Source organism: Poecile atricapillus, chromosome 14 (assembly GCF_030490865.1).
Source record: "Poecile atricapillus isolate bPoeAtr1 chromosome 14, bPoeAtr1.hap1, whole genome shotgun sequence".
Lineage (NCBI taxonomy): Eukaryota > Metazoa > Chordata > Aves > Passeriformes > Paridae > Poecile > Poecile atricapillus.
This window is the reverse complement of record NC_081262.1, coordinates 5,055,076-5,076,366: the sequence shown is the minus strand read 5'-3', so window position 1 is coordinate 5,076,366 and position 21,291 is coordinate 5,055,076. Positions and strand designations below refer to the sequence as shown.

Genomic DNA, 21,291 nt, shown 5'->3' with positions numbered 1-21,291 from the left:
CAGAGAGACCCCAGAACACTAACTGCAATTTGTCCTTTTGAATGACAAGTATTATTGAAACTGTTCTGAAATCTTACTCTTTTTTTAACCAAGTCTTTACTAATTACTGGGAAAAAACTAATTAAAAAAAGAAAATGAGCCCAAAGTGATACCTATTTTAAAAAAAACAACCACTATAAACATGTCTTGTTATACTGCTTCATAGGAAGACACTATTTTGCTTTTGTAAAAGTAATTTCACAACTCCACACATAACTTAAAGGTAGGAAGTTACATATTGGTCAGCATAGCAACTGTGAGAATGAAAAGGCTACAGGCTGGAGTCCAATAAGCCAGTTCAATATTTTATAACTAATTAGGGGTTATTTTCAGCAATTACTGGAAATTCTTAAGCACTTTGATGGCTTTAATTCTCTTATAGTGGCAGGATTTATTTAGCTAAATTCCATACTGTTGCTTACATATACCTAGAGGGGAAACTGCTCATCAGAGGCATCACAGCTCCCACAGCTGATGGCTAAAGAAGGTTTTTGTGTGGACAGCCCCAGAGCCTGCAAAAGGAGTCCCTTGGAGTGAAGCTGGCTCTGGGGTGCAGCAATCCCTCCTGCCCTGGAGCAGGTGGAGAGCAGAGGTGCAAGGACAGCTCACCTTGCCCAGTCCTCTGCAGGTGTGGAGTATTCCCTTTAAAGGGAAATTCTCTGCACTAACTCCACTGAGCATACAAGGCTTGAAAATCTCACAAGGAAGGTGTGATGAAAATTCATGATGCGTTTTAGGTTGGTTTAGTGTTCCTCATCGCTGCTACACTTTTAATGATTCAAAAAGGTACAGGAATTGTAAGCGGACCCAACTTTATTATACAATAAGCCCTGCTCAATTAAGATACAGAATCACTACCATAATTTAATTTGTGTATTAACAGTGAAAGTATAGAACCAAATTTTCACTGTTCACTGGTCAATAATTCAGATGTAAAAGAACAGAGATTTAAACAAAAGAAACTTTCTTTTTTAATAAAATTTTAAAAGTTGTTACTGGCTGTGAGATAGAAAAAAAAAGAACAAACCAAAACAAAAACCTGAAAGGATAACATGACAAATACATTGATCTGAATGTACAGCTGGATATATTCAACCTGCCAGATCCTCACACCCTGGGCTAAGTGCAGTCCTTTTAAGTGCAGGAGTGGCACCCTTTGGCAGTGTGAGCTCTCTGATGTCTCCCAGACAGTGTGGGTCAGGAAAATGTGCTGCTGGGTCTCCAAATGGCTGGATTCCATCTGAGCAGATACTTCCCAAGGGCAAACACTCTGCACACTACTGCTTCTCTCAAGCCTACATATCCATTTTTATCTCTTCTAGCAAATTGAAAACTAACTCATTTTTTACCAGTATGGTAATAAAGATGGTTTGAAATTAAAAAAAAAATAAATGTTTAAACATTTGATATATATCCTGAATTCAAACAAGAACAGAAGGGGAGGACAACAGAAGTACTATTAAATGATTTAGATGTGCTTTCTTCCTTTGGGGTAGTTATTGAGCCTGCCTCACACTATCTTCAAAGGTTTGAATATGTTGTAATTTCCTCTGCTCCATTCCCTTTAGTCCCTTTGGCAGTAACAAATGTGTGCCTCTAAGGCCCCACATCTGACAGAAACCTCTCTCTATTGGCACCTGCTCTTTCTATCCAGCAGACCTTTTGCATATCCAAGATATTACATGCTTGCTTTCTCTCTTCTTGAAACCATTTGGTGAAAACATGCCATAGTATAGAATAGAGATTTTATATATACTGAGGGGTTTATGTTCTTTAATCACTGGAGCCTGAGCCTTGTCCTTGCTATGGATGTCTAATATACACAAGTACTTCTGTGAAGAAATACCTGACCTGTAAGTGATCTGCCCACTTTACTACTGGAAAATTCAGAACCCAGAAGATAAGAAGAGATTCAGAGAATGGGTCTCAGATGCTCTTTTTTCAATGACTTGGGGAATGTAACTATGATGAAACAATTCCAACCTAAGTTCAGAATAAACTGCTACCCTGAGTGCTCCCTCTAAAAGTTTCCATGGAGTCATCCCACCCTGGGAAAGGATGAGCTCCTCTGTGTCTGCACTAGTCCCCACTCCCCAAAAAGCACCACCTTTCTCTCCTGCTGCTCCTCAGGTGTACAGAGCTCCCAGCTGTCTGGGGATTTATAAACTTAGGTCATTATGGGTGGAAAAGCCAGCAGGGCACGTGGGGCCAGTGAGAGTTCTGTGTGTCCTCTCCTCTCCCTCAAATGCTGTGTGGCACCCAGACTTCTCACCAGTTTCACACAGCACATGACTGACAACAAAATTTTGGCACACACCTAATTTCACCCACAGCTCCCAGAAGTTTCCAATCCCTCGTCCTCAGCAGAAAAGAGCTTCCTTAAAACAGAAGCCATACTAGAGGCCAAAGGGGATTTTAAGAAATTAGTGGCACTGGCTCTAGGAAATTTGAAATGTAAAATAAATAAAAGTCCACTAACATACAGTGATTATGCTTCGTAGATCTGAATATCTGGGCTTTGCTGACAAACTTCACAAAACTAGGCAGAAATAATTTTGCTTAACACAGGGGTTCAGACCCCTACCCAAAAATACAGCAACTGCTGAAAACAGTGCAGAGCCCCTGAACATCAAAAATCAGGATGAAGGAAAACACAATATTGAACAGAAGTTACAGTGGGAAGATTTAAACTACATTTAATCAGTTGAGTTTTGCTGGTAGGACTGCCGTGGGACTGACAAACAAAGCCAGTATTTAGAACTCAGGGATCAGAATCTCAGCTGGTAAATTTGATGCAGCTTAACCAAAAGCACTGCATTCCCTTCCTGGAGCTGCTCCAAACTCTATTCCCCAAGGATCCGGTGCTAACTATCGCGTGCAGCAAGGATTTTTCCCAGCAGAGTTATATGTGGTACCTCTGTATATTTCTCCATTATATTATTAAAGCTATTACATACTTCCTTCATGCTCTAAATGTTAAGACTTTGCTGCTCTTGTGAGGACTCTGATGTTGAGGGCTTTTTCACTATGAATTTTAATATAGCTGACTGCTGGCTGCTTGAATGGTTTCTGCAATATTCAAGGATGGACAAAGTTTCCCTTTATAATCATTTTATTAAGTCCTTCCTAACTGTCTCCTGTTGGTGTCCTAAATTTAAATATCAAGGCTATCAAAGAATTTAAACTTTTTAATATTAGCATAATAACTATAATTAGAAGGTTGATTTTGCTATTATCATGCTTTATATTCCCATTAATGTAAGATCAAAGTACATTACCATACCCATAGCATTTGAATCACAACACAAAGACAACGAAACAACTTCACAGCCATACCTATATATTAAATGAAATAAGAATAAAACTATAAATAATTCATGCGGTATCAAGCTTCAACAACACTGACAGTATCTTCTTTGACCTGATGTGCATTAGGAAGCTAATTAGACTAATTTCTTCAGTGTCAGGTTCTTTTTCTCTGCAGAATTTCTTGTTCAACCTAACCAACAATGATGCCAAGACAGAGAGGAAGATGTAGGTATTTGGCTTTCACTGAGGTCCTCTGTTTTTCTCATCACAAGATAATGCTCTCCTAAATCCATCATTCCACACCATTTCTTTCCTGAAATTTTGAGGCAAGCCCTGGAAGCAGATAGAGGAAAACCCTGACTCAAAAGAAAAAAATGTGGCTATTTCTGTACCTACTGCTGCAGACAAAACACCAGAGCCCATCTGCACTGCCCAGCCCGTCCATCTGCCCGGGCTCAGCTGCCACTGCAGAAGGTGCTGTGTCCCTCTCAGCTCCCTCCTATGCCCCAGGGTGGCTGAAATGGCACCACAGCCCTGATTCCAGGCAGCTCAAGCCAGCCCTTCACTCCCCTGCCACGTTCATCACCTCTGCATTGCTCCCATCTGTGTCCTCTTTGTGCTCAGTACAGGACATTTCAGTGTGCTTTAGCCAATGGCAGGATGTCTCTACCAAAATTCAGAGTGCCAAAGTCAGCAGGAGAGAGAGAAAAGAAACAAAATCTCTCATTAAATTTCGCCCTGCTATCAATCACACAATTTTTTGACCAGAAATAATTTGTTTGAATACCAAAAAGTAATTTTGCAATTGTGAAAAACATGCCTTCAAGAAAAGGAAAAAAAAACAAAAAAACAACCCCCAGCTGGCCTGGACACCAATGGAAATGTGCATCTCCAAACCCAGTGATATGCCTGCATCATTTCATTTATTCAGAGAGAAAAAAAACAACCAACAGATCAACCCAAAAACCTAAAGGGATTAAAAAAAACCTAAAGGGAAAAACGGTCAACAGAAGGTGCTTTCTCATAATTTGTATTCTTAGCTCAGGCTTTCCCCAGCAGATGGGCAGGCATCTTTTTTAGCTTTGATACTGAACTAGCTAAACAACCCACTCAAATCCTAGAAGAGAGAGACTCCTTTCAGCACAGTCCAATGCTGATGCTGTAAAGCAGATTGGAGAAATGTCCACTCAGTACACAAGGTGGATACAATAATTCTGCCATGGCAGTGCCTTGGACACAAACTCCCCTTCTCTCCTTCCATTCGCTCTCAAAGTTGGTATAAAGGATATTTCTAGCAAATAGATGCAACCTTCCAACTTAGCACTCTTGTTGAAAAAAATTAAAAAAAGCTTATTTTACACATATTGCCAGAATGTGGACAATATCTTACATCACAACCAGTAGGAAAATCTGTAGGTCTTTCTTTCACCTTTTGTATTTTCGATCTACAAATTTTATTTCCTGATTTTTATATTTTTTTTTAAATCAGAGCTATACCAATACACTTGGCTCTAACTTGTATTACCTGCTGCATCAGTGGAATTTTTTGATGTACAATCATTCAATATATTACACCTAGCATGAAACTATTTGTTATTAATAATGTAATATACAGAATCTAAGGATGAATATTTATCTGCAAGAGGAACATGTGATTTTTAAGTAGACCTGGACATTTTAAAGTAAAACCTAATAGGTGAAATTCTGAATACCACAAAAATCCATAGCAGAATGCCACATCTGCTCTAAAATTATTGCCCTTTTAGTGTGATTAACACAGTCTGTGCACTTCAATTAAATACTTGAGGAAGTAGTGCAGTAATTTTATTTCAGAAGTGCTCCACATCAGCAACATAAACCAATGTCATTATGATCCAGAAATACTAAATTAAGGCTATATTTGAAGTATTAATATTTATATCTGAAAATTTTATTTATTACTATATTTTGGACATATTGTTTGTTCTCTTTAGGACAAAGAACATTTTGAAGTCAGCCTTGTGTAAAGGATGGGTATTTTATTCAATAAAATACTTTAAAAAAATATCAATTTATTTAATTGGGGGGTTTGTTCCTTATGTATATCATGGCATCCTTAAAATAATGCCTCAAAAACATACTTTATATTTGTTTCTGATTTCATAGCAATTATTACAGCTTACCAGTAACCACCATTTTCTCCACTATAAAGTTTCCTAACATGCAGAGATATAATTATAAACTTCAGCAATTATGAATAACAAGAATTCTTTCCCTTTACATTTTATTAACTTTGGAATGACTTTACAGATTAGTTGACAGCATAATTTTTTTCATATTTTAACTAAAATACCTTGCCATGATTATTTAAGAATTTTTTTCAGAAAAAACAAAACAAACTTTAGAAACTGGTACATGTTTGGTTTAAACAAAGTACTTTTTCTTTTTTTTTTTTTAATTTATTGCATGCATATTAAACAGCCTGTAGCAATTTTCACAAAAAATTTTCTTTAGGATACATGGATAAACATTCTATTCCCACTCCTGCAGTATTCTTACAATCTGGTGTTTGCCTCAGGTGGATTCCTGGAGTATCAGAAGCTTGACAAGCCCAAAGGAATATGAAAAAAAAATCTACTTAAATACCTAATCAAGTGCTTTAAAATCCTCAGAGGTGTGAAACGCTACAGTAAAAACATGCAAGGATGTAAACTGCCTCTTTCTTGATTAATTTCATCAACATTGTTATTTAAAGTTTGCTCTTCTAATACTTCGTCACCTTGCCAGAGCACACTGCAAATTACACTAATCCACACAGACTGTATCCATGTCATCCCAGTTTTATTAATCACATTCCATTCCTTTATCTTCTGTCTGCCTCCTGCACAATTCTCTTAATTCCTGCTTGGTTTTAAAGCACTCAGGTTGACAGCACTTAGAGCACACGTCCTAATCTGCCCCTCTGTGGCCCCTCAAGCCAAGGATCTGAGAGCTGGGAAGTGTGTAATTAGCCACTGCCATGTCCAAAGGAACTCTTATGGTCTATCATGTCACTGACCCAATGCCCTGGAACAGTTTTGCTCTGCTGGATCAGGAATCAGTGTTTCAGTAACTCCCCAACTTCCTGTTTATCCGGTCTCCTGAACACAACGCTGAAAAATTTTGAGGTCGCGCTTTCTTCTAATATCCTCTAAGAGAAAAGAAGTTTTTATGTGCTAGTAATGAGATAATTCCTACTTTAAAAATGTTAACCAGTCCTTTCCCACCCTCCTTTTAGAGAAATATATGACAATCCATCAAATTAATATATTCATAATCACAGTTATTTACTATGAGCTTTTACATCAGAATAAGGAACTCCCAAGTTAAAAGTTATGCTACATCAGCAGATGTAGGCTGGATGAATTAAACAAAACCAAGAGAGGATACTGAAGCTGAGATGTAAATGTCAGGATAAGTTCACTGATTTTATTATTTTTTTTTTGGAACATGATGAGCATTTAACAGCTCTCCCTATGTTCAAGAAGAAATTGGCAGCCAAAGTACTGAGCACCCTAAGCTTTGAGCACATCAGGAAGGCAGGTATGGAAATCTGGGCTTTAGTCTACCTCTACCTTCTCTCCCAATTTTTTCTTCATGATTTCCAGCATGGATGTCAAAACAGATTTCACAGTAATAGCCAAGCCTTTCCTCATCTAGGGTATTCCTAAAATATCCCTTGGTACTGCAATGAATGAGAATGGAGATTAAAGGTAAGAGAAGTAGAAGCAGGGTATGAATGAAACCAGCTCTGGCACAACAGAAGTTTAATGATTGGTGTTTCCCATCATTCTGGGCAGCAGCACTAAGTTTTCACTACCATTCCCCCTTAGTTTTGAACCGGTGGAGGAGTTTTAGCAGTTCCCTGGATGTCACATGAATAGTCAAACTACACACAGGTGAATCAAGTACCAGTAAACAGGTTAATTCCCCCCAGCAGAGGAATCTACTGAAACATCAAAGCAGCTTCCTAGCACTGCTAGAGGATTATGGCTCTACAAAAAGGAATTGTTTGCAATGTTTTCCTAAGTTAATGTAACTCACTGAGTCTCCCCCAAAATGTCATATCTGCAATATTTTAAAACGAACCATGCTTCAATTACTGGGAAGTACTCTACGCAACATATTTTCATTTCAAGAAATTCAAGTATTTAATGTACTCCATTAAAGTCCCTCCTCATGGAATTTCAAAAACTTTTTTTTTCTATAATATTTTCTTTATTCATATTCATCCACTTTTACTTTCTAACTCTTCACTAAAAGGCACAGTTATAGTTATACTATGAGTCATATACTCCAGTCATCTCCAAAGCTCTGAATGAACTGGGTTGAAAATGGATTATGAAATATTAACATGGTGCCAGTGATCCTCTAGTTTGCCAGAGATCACACAGGCATGAAGTTCTAATGGGTAGATGGCCAACCCCACTACCTCCCTGTAACAGCCAAGGCAATAATCTGATTTTATTTGCAGTAACAGGGAATAAAGAAGCTTTAGCTACCATCCAGGATTGTCCAGGAGAAAAACCAAACAACTAGACCAGTAAAGCATCACCACATCAAACCTAAACATTTGCAGAAGTGTTAAAAATACTGTCTGTTGCTGTTAGAAAAGCTAAACACAACCTCTGTACCTGATCAAGGTGATAACTGAACCTTTTGATCGTCAAAATTTGAGTAGCCTACAATATGAGCTGTACAATTCCTCCTTATGGATCATCCACCCAACCTTCCCATTTAAAATTCCACTGGCATGGCAAAACACACAAATGTTTGAAGGTTCCAGCTGGAAGTTGAAAAGTTACCACTATATTCTAATTTTTTTCCTCTCCCAACCTGATTCCTTCAGAAACTAAAACTGTGTAGAAAAGCTTTTTCTCCTAAATCTCAGAAAGTACAATCATGAAATGAATGAGGTACTAGATTTTAGAATATTTATGCTTCTATAAAATTATTTAATGGAAAATTAAATTCTGTCTCAAGATCCTATTATATTTTATATGCAATCAAAACCTTATTTTTTAGTATATCTCTCTAGTAATCTTCAATAAGGGAAAATAATTTGAATAAAAATATAGCGGTTTTCATTGTTTAATCATAAAATAGAAGATTATATAGTCCACAATATAATAAACCCCCCCCCTTAGCTGTAGAATCTCACATTTTATATTTTGTGGTTTTTTACTCTTCATTCTAAATTTTCCTTCTTTAATGAGCATGTTTACTATTAAATCAAATCTGTACCTATTCTATTTTAGGATAACCTGAACACAAATATACAGTATTACCCTCAACTACTTGCCCAAAGGGAACTGAAAAATATATGAAACTATTTCTGTAGACACTACTGCTTTGAAAAAACTGAATGCTCCACATAGACGTGTCAAAAATGTAAACTACTAGAATATCAGGATTTTATCTGGAGTAAGATTTCAGATCTGGAAGATACACAATTTCCATATGACAAAACCTTCTCTCTCAAATTTCATAAAACCCTAGTATAACCACAGAACATGTAACACAAATTGATCGTGGGAGGAAAAAAACCAAAACATATTTTTTTACTGCAAAGTGTTATGTGCAAAGTATTTTGGAATATGCCTTATTATTAAAAAAAAAAAAAAAAAGAAAAAAAAAGGAGAAAAAAAAAAAAATTCAGCTTCCAGTGATGAGAGATTTAATCCAGACAACAAAGAGGTCAGTGGGAATGTCCCCATAGCTTGGAGTGAGTTTGAATTTGCACTGTGTTCTAGCAGGGATGGTGCTCAGAGCCCGCTGCCGGGGGTGTGGGATGGATGGGAAGGTGTGTGTATATATGGATCCAGCACATCCATGTATAAACACACCTGGGCCTGCACGGGGACAGCAAGCAGCACAGGGGGGTGACTCTGCCTCTCAGACAGGGCTGCCTTCCTCCTGCCAGGGCTCTGCTCACTGCACTCCCAGGCACACTCGCACAAATACTGCTGACAACGTTAATATGCGCGGAAGGAACGCTTTTCTTACTCCGATCGAAGATGCAATAATCAAATCATAAAACACAAAACCAATAGCCAATCAACGTGAATAAGTCTGCCCATAGGCTTAATTCAAGCAAGCCATTCACTGAGCTATGTGATGGATCTGTCAAATCCAGTACAGCATTACAGACATACCAGCAACACCAAGTGAACATGCAATGACAAAATGACAATACGCCCCACTGCCATGCTCCGACCCCTTCTACCTCAGGAATACAAAACTGCATGTCCTTGCTAGTGTCTCTTTCTTCAGACTTGGACAGAAATCTAACAACTATTTTTTATTTATTTATTTTTTTAATACTGCGTGAAAGATGAATAAGAGCTGTACAGACATTTTATTGACATCTGATTTAATGTCTTTTGTGCATCCTTACAATTACTTTTTCCAAATATGCTGTTTAGAGAGTTTGCCAGGCAAGTTCCAGACTGATGAAGAATATATGTAGACCAATAGATCCCCTTTTAGAACTTATACTAATTGGAAAACTTATCAGAAATTTTTTAAATCTTGGCAAGTTAAAGATATTTTTTTTTTGATCCACTTTTGCAAAGACCTTCAAATCTGTACATGCAATTTAATCTATGATGGATCCCACAATATAAAAATTGAATTCTGAATTTGTATCCAGTGATTGTGTTGCTTCATAAATAAAACAAAATGTACTTGCTTGTTTTTGGTTTATGATCCTAAGAAATGACTGGAGAGATCTGCCAGGCCTACCCCTGCTATGAAATTGGGTTTAGGAGCACATGATCTGTCTTGACAAATACTTTGGGTTTGAATTGATTGATTTAATGGTATTTCCTTGCCACCTGATTCTCCCCTGTATATCTGATCCTCGCCTATTTCCAGCAATATTTCCAACTGTGACAAACAAGGATACCATTTCATTTCTTCAAATAGAGCCCTCTGACAGTGATCATTATCAATTGACTTGGTCTATTGATTCTGGAGTCCCAGATCTTTCTGTTAACCTTTATTTTTAATTTACCAAAACACGTCTCCAATCTAAAGATTTCCTCTTTCCATCTCCTGACTTAAGAAGCCTTTCAAATATGGAACATCGCCATTCATAATGGATATGAGTGGTGACCAGAAAAATAAAGCTTTTCTTATTTTTTTTAATTAGTGTGAAATAGTATTTCCATGATGTGTCACTGCTTTAAGTGGGTGGTACTCAACTTCTTTGATCATCATTTTTTTTATACAGACAGTAAATGCAGTTCGTGTGTAATTAAATTAAATAGAGGCTCATATGAACACTAAGTAAGTGTATAAGGAGATATGGAATTTTCAGTGTCATGAGAGGAGAGCAGATGATAACTACATTGAGAAGAGCAGATACAAGCAGTTGTACTGAACTATATTTCAGCACTTTCCTATAAATAATTTCACAAAGGTAGCTAAATTAAATTAATTTTAAAATGAACAAAAAGTTAAATTAAACAAACTGTTGCTGTGAGTAATCAGAGGTATCCATGTTTGCACATAGTTTCCCACATGCAAAGAAATGTTTGAGCAGATTGTTATTTGTTTTGTTCTCGATGCTAGTTTTGGGATTTTCTTGTAAAGAAATTCAGTTATGAGATTTGCAATTAAGACAAGAAGCCATACTCATTTGGGGGAAGCAGATCGAAGATGAGGGTTAAACACATTTAAAAAGAGAAGCTAAATTAAAAAAAAAATCCAAAAGATATAAAATTCATTTAAGATAGCTAAAATTATGCAAGCAAAGACAGGTTATTGCAGTTCTAATTATACACAAAGTGTATCTGAAAATTAGACAATTTTTAAAAAAAATAATTAAGGATTGTAACAACTGCATTACTACTGATGCCATCTCCAGCTTTCTTTACAGTATTTAAGAGCACTATCTTCCTAAACAAATCCTTTACCTTTTTGGCAGCATAACTCTTTCTGATGTTGACTCTCTGCCCATAGCAGAACATGTGACCAACTGATATTTTATCTCAGAGCCTTTGATCTGGTTTATGAGAAGGTACATCAATTCATAATTAAAGCATTTAAAAGTCAGCTTGGTATTGTTCAGTTTCTCTGTGTAATGCATAGGTTTAATTAATAGAAATAAACAGCCTATAAAGTGATCCAGGGACACCTGAGCGATGGCTGGCAAAACCTGGCTGGCCACAGGAGGTTATTTATAATTTTGTCCTTTTGGTTTAGTAGGCTTTTAGAAGCAGGAGTTGTTTTGCGTTACAGAAAAGCTCACATTAAAACTCTAGAGCTGCGACATGCTAACAAACCTTTGTGGAAATGAAATGAAACTACTGAGTAGCAGTTCACCTGAGCAGGTTCCCCTAAGTAGAAATAGTACATTGCCAACAAAGTGCACACAGCACACATCTAGTTGATAGTACTGACCCAAAATCAATAAAAAGTAGCTTGCTTACCTGTCTGACACAGCATGCCTCAGCCATACATGCAAATTACTTTATTCACATAACTTTAAAAAATATATCTTCATTACCCAGAATAAGCACTTGAAAGGCAAATATGCATGCATAGCATTGTAACATTCATACCATGGGACTTGGTTCTAAAAATACAGAATCCATGAACAGCGCTTCAGTCTAAGAAATTGTGCACTAGAATTTCTTAATCTCTTGATTTCTTTAAGAAACAGAAGCATTTGTGACACTGTCTAATTTAACATTTAAAGGAAATTTTCAGTATGTATTTAAGGCTTAAGAAATTATTTCCATGATTCCAAGGGAAAATTTTCTTTTATCAGGTATTGAGAAACGTGACCTTACTTCTCACTGCCATCATGAAGTAAATTAAATGTGTGTCTCTGCCACCATAGACACCCTCCCTTTACAAGGGAACACTCCTCAAGGACTTGAAAAACATTAAAGAGAATAGATTCTAAGGGTATAGTTTATCAAGAAAACATAGGATAATCCTCCTTCTCATTACAAAATCATGTTCACACACTGTCAAGACTTAATTTTACGCAATTTGATAAGATCCTGTTCCTACTGAAGTCAACAGCAATTTAGACATTGACTTCTATGGGATTCCAACATCCATCTTTCAAGAAGAGACACTAACATGTACTACACTGCTCTAAGTGGATAGAAGTTAAGTCTTTGAATGTGCAGATTTTAATGATCTTCCATTCCTTATATTGTTTCCACCAAATGTGGTTTACATTTTGAGGATAAAAATACAGAGCAAAAGCAAAATAACTTTTCTTTTTTTCTTTTTTTTTTTTTTATGTGTTGAAAAAAAACCAAAAGCCTGGGAGGAAAGCAAATGGAAAAAATACTGTTTTGCATTGGATAATTCAAGCTTAGACACAGTTCAGTCTCAATTTCCACTGAATAAAACAATGTCAGTGAGAATTGAGGGCACTCAATAGGTTCAAGGTTCTAAATCAACTGAAATAATGCTCCTAAGACAAATAATGATCCTTAGTAGCAGACCATCATGAATCTGTACATTTATTTATCTGCATTGTACAAGGGTCACAGACGTTAACTGGATGATCTACAGCTTGGGAATGTGCACATTTCATGCCTGATTCTCAATTAAGGCCTAAAGTCTCTCAATTTATGGCTATTCATGGATTATAATAAAACAGCCTGCTTTAGATATCACAATTATCTGCAGAGCAACAAGACAGTTATGAGACTTCAACAAGGCAAATTTATAGAATCATCTTCAACTTCCACTGGTCAAATATTTCTGAGCAGGAAAGGAGTTCTTACCTGTCACTGTAGGCAGCTGCAGTGGCAGTGGCAGGCTGGGCATACCGGTAGGCAGCATAACCACCCTGAAACACAAACTCACGCTCTAACTGCATTGCCATGGCATCTTAAATCACATTTTGCAACATTTGACAACAACTGAAAGAGTACAGTCATGCTGCAGTTTAGTTAAATGCATAGGAAATACTGCAGGGAAACGTTAAGGAAAATATTTTGGTGAATCGTTAAGTAAAATCGAGCAGCACAAACTTTTTAAGATTTGTCCCAGAGGTCAGGAGAAAGCAATGGACTATATTGATCAGTGTAAGCTTTTTACAAGACAATACTGGATTTTTCTCCAAGTTTTCAAGCAGCAGTTTTTTGTATGAACAAAGTGTATGTCTATTCACAAAGCAGTGCTGAACTTAAAAGACAAACTCAGCTAATAATCAATTCCTTTTTTTTGTACAAAATATGATTTATCATGCCTGGTTGATTAAACCTATGAATTTGTGCACTCAATTAACACTTAATGTTACATAGGTTTCCAAATTATACATAAAATTATAATGAAGAAGCAAAATTCTCTTCTTCCATGAATTAACTTTCAGTTGTATGTAACAGTAATTCCAGCTGTTCAATTAAGCAAACAGGACAAACAAACACACATTGGAAAGGAATTGAGTGCAGTGATGCATTGATTATCAAACTGTGAAAACAGCAGAGCTTCCTGTTCAATGGACCACGGTGTTATATCAACCATTTCCAAATGATCTCAGCATGCCAATTAACATCCCCAGCCCAGGCCCGCTGATAACACAAACACGATTTACGTCCCAATTAGAATCCTCCCCCCAGCACCCTCTGGGACAGGGGCTGCTGTGGTGCCTTCCCCACCTACCCCTCCCTAACAAAGAGCTCAATAAGACAGCATCAGCTCACTCAGCTTTGAACAAAATTCACTCTTTTGCTGAAGTGTTCGCTTTAATGGGTTGGTTCTTTTCTTTCTTTCTTTCTGTTTTTTTTTTGGAAGGCTGCATTCACCCCAGATATTGTGCTGAAGCAGGAAGGATAGGCCATGATGTACCAGCCTTTACTGTAACAGTATTTTTTACTGCAGTAACTTTTGTGGGTTTTCTATTTTGATTTTGCTAATAAAAATTGACTCTTTTCTGAAAAACAATCTGAACTACTTTTACAAGCTATTTCCCCTTCTACCACCTTGCTTGGCAGAACGGCTTTCACCCCTAACACATGTAAACTTTTGTGGCTTTGAAGATTTGAAGCAGGTTGGGTTTGGAAATCAATCATTCAGCTGACAATGCCACATCACCCTAAGAATAAACACAAGATTTACATACACTGACAGCTCATTAGAAACTGCAGGCTTTGAATTGTCAGCTTATTTGAAGAATATTCTTTCTGATTTTTTTTCCAAGCGCTCACAGGGAGCACAGGACATGTCCTTCCCTGCCCTGGGATCAGGCAGGGACGAGCATCTCCTAAAGCCCCACGTGTCCCCTCCTGTGCTCCTGTGCACTCACAGGGGCAGTGAGACAAAACACCTTCTCATTTTGGATCATTTCATTCTCGTAAAGCAGCAGCAGGCCAGCAGAGTCAGAAATGCAGAGCAGGCACACACTGCTGCAGATCTGTGCAGGCCTCTGGACAGCAGAAAACGGCACCAGGTACAAACTGAGCCACAGCTGAGGAGAGAAATGCAAACTGCACACTTGGGCTGGCCTCTGTCAAAGTCAGAGAGGTGAGAGATTATATAAATTTATCTGTTCTCCCCTCCTGGTTTTTGAGGGCTCAATACTGGAATTGTCTGCCCGGGGAGGTGGTGCAGTCACCATCCCTGGATGTGTTTATAAAAGGCCTGGATGTGGCACTCGGTGCCGTGGTTTAGTTGAGGTGTTAGGGCTGGGTTGGACTCCATGATCTTGAAGGTTTCTTCCAACCTGGTGATTCTGTGAAATATCACCCCTTTTGCCTGCCTTTTTTTTCTTTTTTTTTTATCCCCTCAGTGTTGATATGAGGAAGATACTGAGCTTGTTTCCATGATCCAGTCCTGGCACATCTGAATTCTGACATGGTTCTGTTCACCAGAACTCCTTTGCTTGTCCTGCTGTCCACTCCTAAAACTCCTGATTTAAAAGTGAGAGCCACTCCAAGTCAATCCAGCTCTACATGTACGGAATCCAACTCCTACCATGACACGGGAATGACACCAGGCCACCATGAGCAGCTCTGAAAGGGAGGAAAATACGAGAGGCTGCTCCCACAGCAGCTGAGCTGAAACCTGGTGGGCTCTGTGAGGATTGGTTTTCTTTCCTTCATTCAACTATCAGCAAAAATTGGTCAGTGTGTGATGACAGACCCTTTCTTGCTCCCTAGACAAAAGACCTACATTCCTTCTATGCTTACATTTTGATTTGCTTTCAAAGAATTTCTACTGAACAATGAAGCTCAACTCTGAACTTTATTAAGATGTTTTGGATTCAACCATCAGTCTGACATCTATGAGAGCTCTGGCAAGAATGAGTATAAAGCAATACAAATAAAAAGAGATTGAAGGCACTGAATTTGCCTGAATTCTCAGAACTAAAAAAGAAGGATGTATTTGAGTATCATGGAAAACCTAATTTCCTACTATCCCATGTCATGAATTCATAATTTTAAAATAAACTATAATAAATTACACATTAAAATATACTTAAATAAATTGTTTTTATGGGGTTTTCTGCAGTTTTGGTGTAGTACCAAGTTTTCTCATTGTTTTACTTCAACTACTTCATATGATTTTGAATTACTGCAGGAAGGAAATACTTGGAGGTACACTTTACACTGGAAATAGGGGTGGGATTACAGTTCAAACCCCTGAACTCAACTTCTGTAAAAAGTTCTACTTACTAATTTTTCTCTAATTTTGAACTTGGCTGATACCTTAGGTGAAGAACACACCAGTAATCTTCACTACATCTCCTGAGTAACATTATGTAATTATCCTCATGCCTTAGACTATATTGCAAAATAAAATACTTAGAACAAAATTGTGCAATAATTACATTTAAAAAATAACAATTTTCTATGTATTAGAAATGTTTTAGGAATCCTTTTTTTACCCTTATATTTATATTCAGGCAGAAAGTACCTGACTTTGATGCTTTGGATTATTATTTGAAAATAATAAAATAATAAAAAATAATAAATTCAGATACTATAACGAAAAAAAGTCTACTGCCTTAACTGTGCTCCCATAATTTACTACTTCCAGAACAATGATAAAACAGTGTTACAGCAGCTTAAGCAGTTTTAAAAATTAACAACAGTATCACTATCTGTGACTTTGTGACTGAATCTGGAAAATAAAATGCAGCTGGTGGGCTATTTCTGCCATTTGCACCCACAGGATCCATTTTGCATGTATTTATTTGAGTATGATTTGACATGAGTCTGCATCCAGCATGGTGAGCCTCTGCCATCAGTGGGTGTCATACCTGAGGTAATTTATTGCCATACAGAGGCTCTATGAAGAAACAGAAATGGAATGATTCGAATGAGGAAGGAAGGATGGAAAGAAAGATGTAAGGAAGGAATTCAGGCAAATTCCCCAGAGCAATTAATTAGAATTTTCCTCTTGATGTTTTATACATCTCTGGCTCAGGCAAACAGAGAAAGAGCAGAGATCTGCCAGAGATTGGTGATTTTTATAGAGAAATCTTAATCAATTTTAGAAAGAAATCACACACATTTTGAATAAGATATGATAAAATGGAAATGAATGGAAAATTAAATACAACTGAATTTTTAAAATAAAGTGTGTATATTTGCAGTGAGGCTAATTTCCACAAAAATCTTACCCAGGCTTCTGCCTCTAGAGAGTACAAAACCATGTGTACACGCGTGCACCTCCTCATAAAACAGCCAAATAATTTTTTTCTCATGATCTCAGATGTAATGCAACACAAAGTGACTCTAAAATGAGTATTTTTTTGGTGGTTTTTCTTTTCCATTAGCTACATATTTAATATTTCATATAAATGTTGAGTTAATTTTCCTCAATTTATACTTCCTATACTTCCTTTCACTCAAGGATCTCAGAGTATTTTGTGAACATAAATTAATCAAGCTTACAAACCTTCCCTAGTATTGAGAATTAGACCTGCCTTATTAACTACAAATAGAAGAATGGTATTAAAAATTACATGAATTACACCCACAGCTGCAGAATATAGAAAGTGTCAGTTCATTTTCCTCCACTCACATGCTACTGAGATTTAAACAGTGTTTCTTCTGCCCACTGAGTTAAACTTTGAGTGGGAGAATTAAAAATAAACAAACAATCCACCTCGAATTTGTGCTGGCTCAAACTGTGGACCTGGCCTGTGAGCAGGGTTTGGGGAATTTCTGAATTGTGTTCCCAGAGGTTGCCTCAGAAAAGCTCTTGGTAAAATATCCAGGCACCACCTGCACTAATTCCAGCTAAATACAATCACCAGCATTAGCCTGGTACCTTTTTGAATGCCCTGTTAACATCACAAATAAAGATGAGATCAAAAGACATTTCATCCCTACCTATCTAAACCTTTAAAAGGGTATCATGGAGTGTTCCAGCACACAGAGCAGCGGAAAGAACAACCCACTGCTCCCTGGGGACCCTTCTGCCCTTGGCAAAGTCATTTCTCCTCTTCTTGCTCTGTTTCTGTGAGTCACAGGGAATGGGAACACCCTTCCATTGGCAAAACACAAAAAAGTCCTTGGTTCTCCAAAGAAAACCTTCAGTGCTACCTGCAAAACCCTGTTCTTCACATCACAGCAGTGCCTTTCAGGGGACCTGATGGCTTCAAAGAACTTCCACATGGGGTCAGGGGAATGTTGATTAGATAATTACCCCTGCTTTTCCTCTGGGAAACAAACAAATCCTCCATCCCCAGCTCCATCCTGGCTTTGAGCTAAAGGGGATGGCAAAAGCTACTAGGAAATAGTCTCGTTCCATACCACTGACCATAAAAACCCGCCTTATTCTTGCCCAGCAGCTAAAAATAATAAAATAAAAATTAAAAAAATTAAATTAAAAGCTATACATGTATATTTTACCATGGATTCTCTCCAGCTGCAGCATCACAGGTCCAGAACCCTGGGAAGTTTAGAAAACCTTGCTGTGAGCAGTAAGACTGACTAATGGCCATGGTTAAAGCATTACCCAGGGGCTTCTGGAGCTGCTGGTGTCAGGGTGTGGAAGGTTCTCATTTTCTGAGCCTTCCCACATTTTAGGTGTGGATTGATGACTGACATACTCTGAAAACATTCTTTATGACAATGGTAATAAAAAAAGGAACAGATTTAAGATAAAGCAGAGCTATTATTCTAACTGCATATTTCTGAGACTGTTACTATTTTTTGCTTCATTTTGTGCAGTGTATTTTCTTATTTTCACAGGTGTCAATCTTCATCTAAGAACTTCTATATTTGCTGGCAGGCAACTTTAATTCTCTTTTAATGACTTTTTCTCTTAGTGAATCAATACTTAATTTTAAAAGGTCTTCCTTACTTCCTAATAATCTCCTTTATTTTTCCTACTCAAAGGCACATTTAAAAGCAAATTCAATAGCTCAGCTATTTCAGAAGGATTATTACATTCCATATAGAATTATATGAAATATATATTATATTACATCTAGAATCATGGCTGTTGATTTTTCACTTTAGACTGTACTTCCCACCTATTTTTATAGTCCTAATCTCTTCTATTCCACTGGTTAGTATTGAGCAGCTCTGGATATTTGTTGTTCTTGGTTCACCCAGTAGTTTTTACCCAGCCAGTGTCTTTCTGTGTCTCCCCTTCCTCCCTTCTCCTAAATCTGTGGTTTCTCAAAGGCTCTGTTGATCCTAAGTTATGCAAAGAATAGCAGAGTCCATCTGTCATTTCTCAGTGTCATCAGAGCAGGATGAAACCCACCCTGCTCTACCCGTTAATGCATATTTTTGATCTGTCTTCACTATTGTGTGCCTCTTGTTCTGCTATCTGTGCTATTTCTAAGGCTCCTTTCCCTCCAATCTACCATTAAACCCTACATTGTTTAAATGTTTTCTCTCCTTTTTTTCACACTGCATTTGTCATTTCACAAAGCTTCAGCTTTGCACTTAAAATGAAAAGCTGAGTGGAACTATGTCATAAAGAATTGGGATTTAATAAATAACTTGGTCTGCTGCAAACTGCTGCACTAAGAACTAATACACTGTGAATTTTAAGGTTTTATTTGATTTATACCAGTTCTTCCTATCTTTCTCTCCCTCCCTTGCAAATGCTTTATATGCAAGAAGACACAAATGTGAAGAAAAGCTATTTATAAAATAAAAAGATTTGTATATTATAAAGAAACTAAATTTCCAGAAGAGTGTTTTAATTCTGTCATCTGCTATAAAGATAAACATTCTGTAGCATTAGGAGACCTAAGATAAGCAATCCGAAATACAAGGGTGCAACTGAGTGAAACCAGTGTGGTTACTCCATTTCCTAATCCACACAATTATTGCAGACAACAAAACCGAGGCTATCCTAGAAATCAGTAATTTATTCAGTATCTTTCTCATTGAAAACACCCTCCATTTAGAAACAAAATATTAAAGTCTGTGAGAGGGTGTGAGGCAACTTAAAAATACTATTGTCCATCATCAATGAGATATTCCTGGCTTTCAGCAGCAGTGGGCTCCAAACCCAAAACCTGCTCCAGTAATTTCCAGTTCCCACCTATCCTCTCACCCCCAGCCTCCTGAGAAAGATGTTTTGCTGCCCTGCAGATTTCTGGGTTGGTAAACTGAGCAAAATGGATGTCAAACTCTTCTGATGGTTTGAAGGAATGTGAAAATTGGAAACCACACTTGAAGAAATGAAATTCCACACTGTAACACATGTCCTGTACAGCTCAAAAATTGGGCAGCAGCATCTTTGGGTGAGATCAGAACCACTTATTTGGCTTGAGCAATTCTTTAGCCAGCGGATGATTCTTGTGTCGAAAACCATATCTTACTGATAGCATCACTGAGTACATAAGTATGTAGGGGGAAGACTTTAACCCTTGTTAATTTATTTTAAATATGTTTTTAAGCTGCACAAATGAATTTTCAGATAAGGATCAGCCTTTCCACCTCCATCAGAAAAATAAAATCTACCTCATCCATAAATTCAAATTTTTTTCCTTCTTTATATAAAATTTACTAACAAAAATCTGTTCCCTTGGGAATAGTTCTAGAAGATTTCTGATAATAAACACAAGGGATGTTTCCTAGATTTGCCTATTTAATTTTTAATATTCATACAAATTTCAACCCATCCGTCTCATTTTATCTCAACTGAAACAGAAGAGGTAGGTTACAGAAAGTTGTCTGGTGAAACAAAGATGATATCTGTAACTTAGAACCAGATTGCCTTATTAAAAGAATAACAAAAGTAAGTATTTCTTACTACCAGTGAAATATTTTACATCTACACATTAGGTATAAGAATTTTAGAAGACTGAAATTTGCCTCAACCCCCTGAAACCTCTTGCATACTCAGACACATGGAGCCTCTCTGCACACATTCAAGATAAAAGAGTTGGCAAGAAAAAATAATGTAGGAAAACTTGAAAAACCAGGAAAAAAAAGTAAAAATATTATTTAAGATTAAATTGGTGAACAGTTAGGTGCATAGATAATGATGGATCCAGGACTGTGAATACTTCCTAACAAATTATCCACTTGTACTGTGAGCAGTGTCTACCCATCTCCTTTAAACTGAAATTAGTGGATTTTAGAAGTGCAGTTTTTGGAAGTCCTCTCAGATTACAGACAATACATTGCCATATCTCAAACCTACTAAGCCATTAAACTCCACTATCACCATGGCACCTACGTATCCCCAGTGTTGGCTGGACTTGGGAAACCTGGACCTCTCCATAAAGTATTTTCATACTTCAAGTAATAACAATATTCAGCTTGCCTTGATTTTTTTCATTTTTTTTTTTTTTAAAAGAGCTAGTGGGGATTTGCAAAAGAATGTTTCTGCTTTGCTTTATTTTTCTTTGAACTTCATTTACGAAGGGAGACGCCCCTCCACACATACACACACATTTTTCACATCTTTTTGCATTCATTCAGCATTTGATTGAAGAGTTAATTCAGCTCCACTGAACAATGATAGATGTAA

At 37.2% G+C, this 21,291-nt stretch overlaps 1 protein-coding gene across 11 annotated transcripts in view; it reads right to left on the bottom strand.

Annotated features, from left to right (window-relative positions):
* The window catches only part of RBFOX1 (RNA binding fox-1 homolog 1), a 788,876-nt gene that overhangs the window by 17,604 nt on the left and 749,981 nt on the right, over window positions 1–21,291 (bottom strand). For all 11 annotated transcript variants that reach the window (XM_058849299.1, XM_058849301.1, XM_058849302.1 and 8 more), the window contains one exon: window positions 13,122–13,186. In XM_058849299.1, the coding sequence (XP_058705282.1) occupies window positions 13,122–13,186 (65 nt within the window). The remainder of the gene's footprint in view (window positions 1–13,121; window positions 13,187–21,291) is intronic.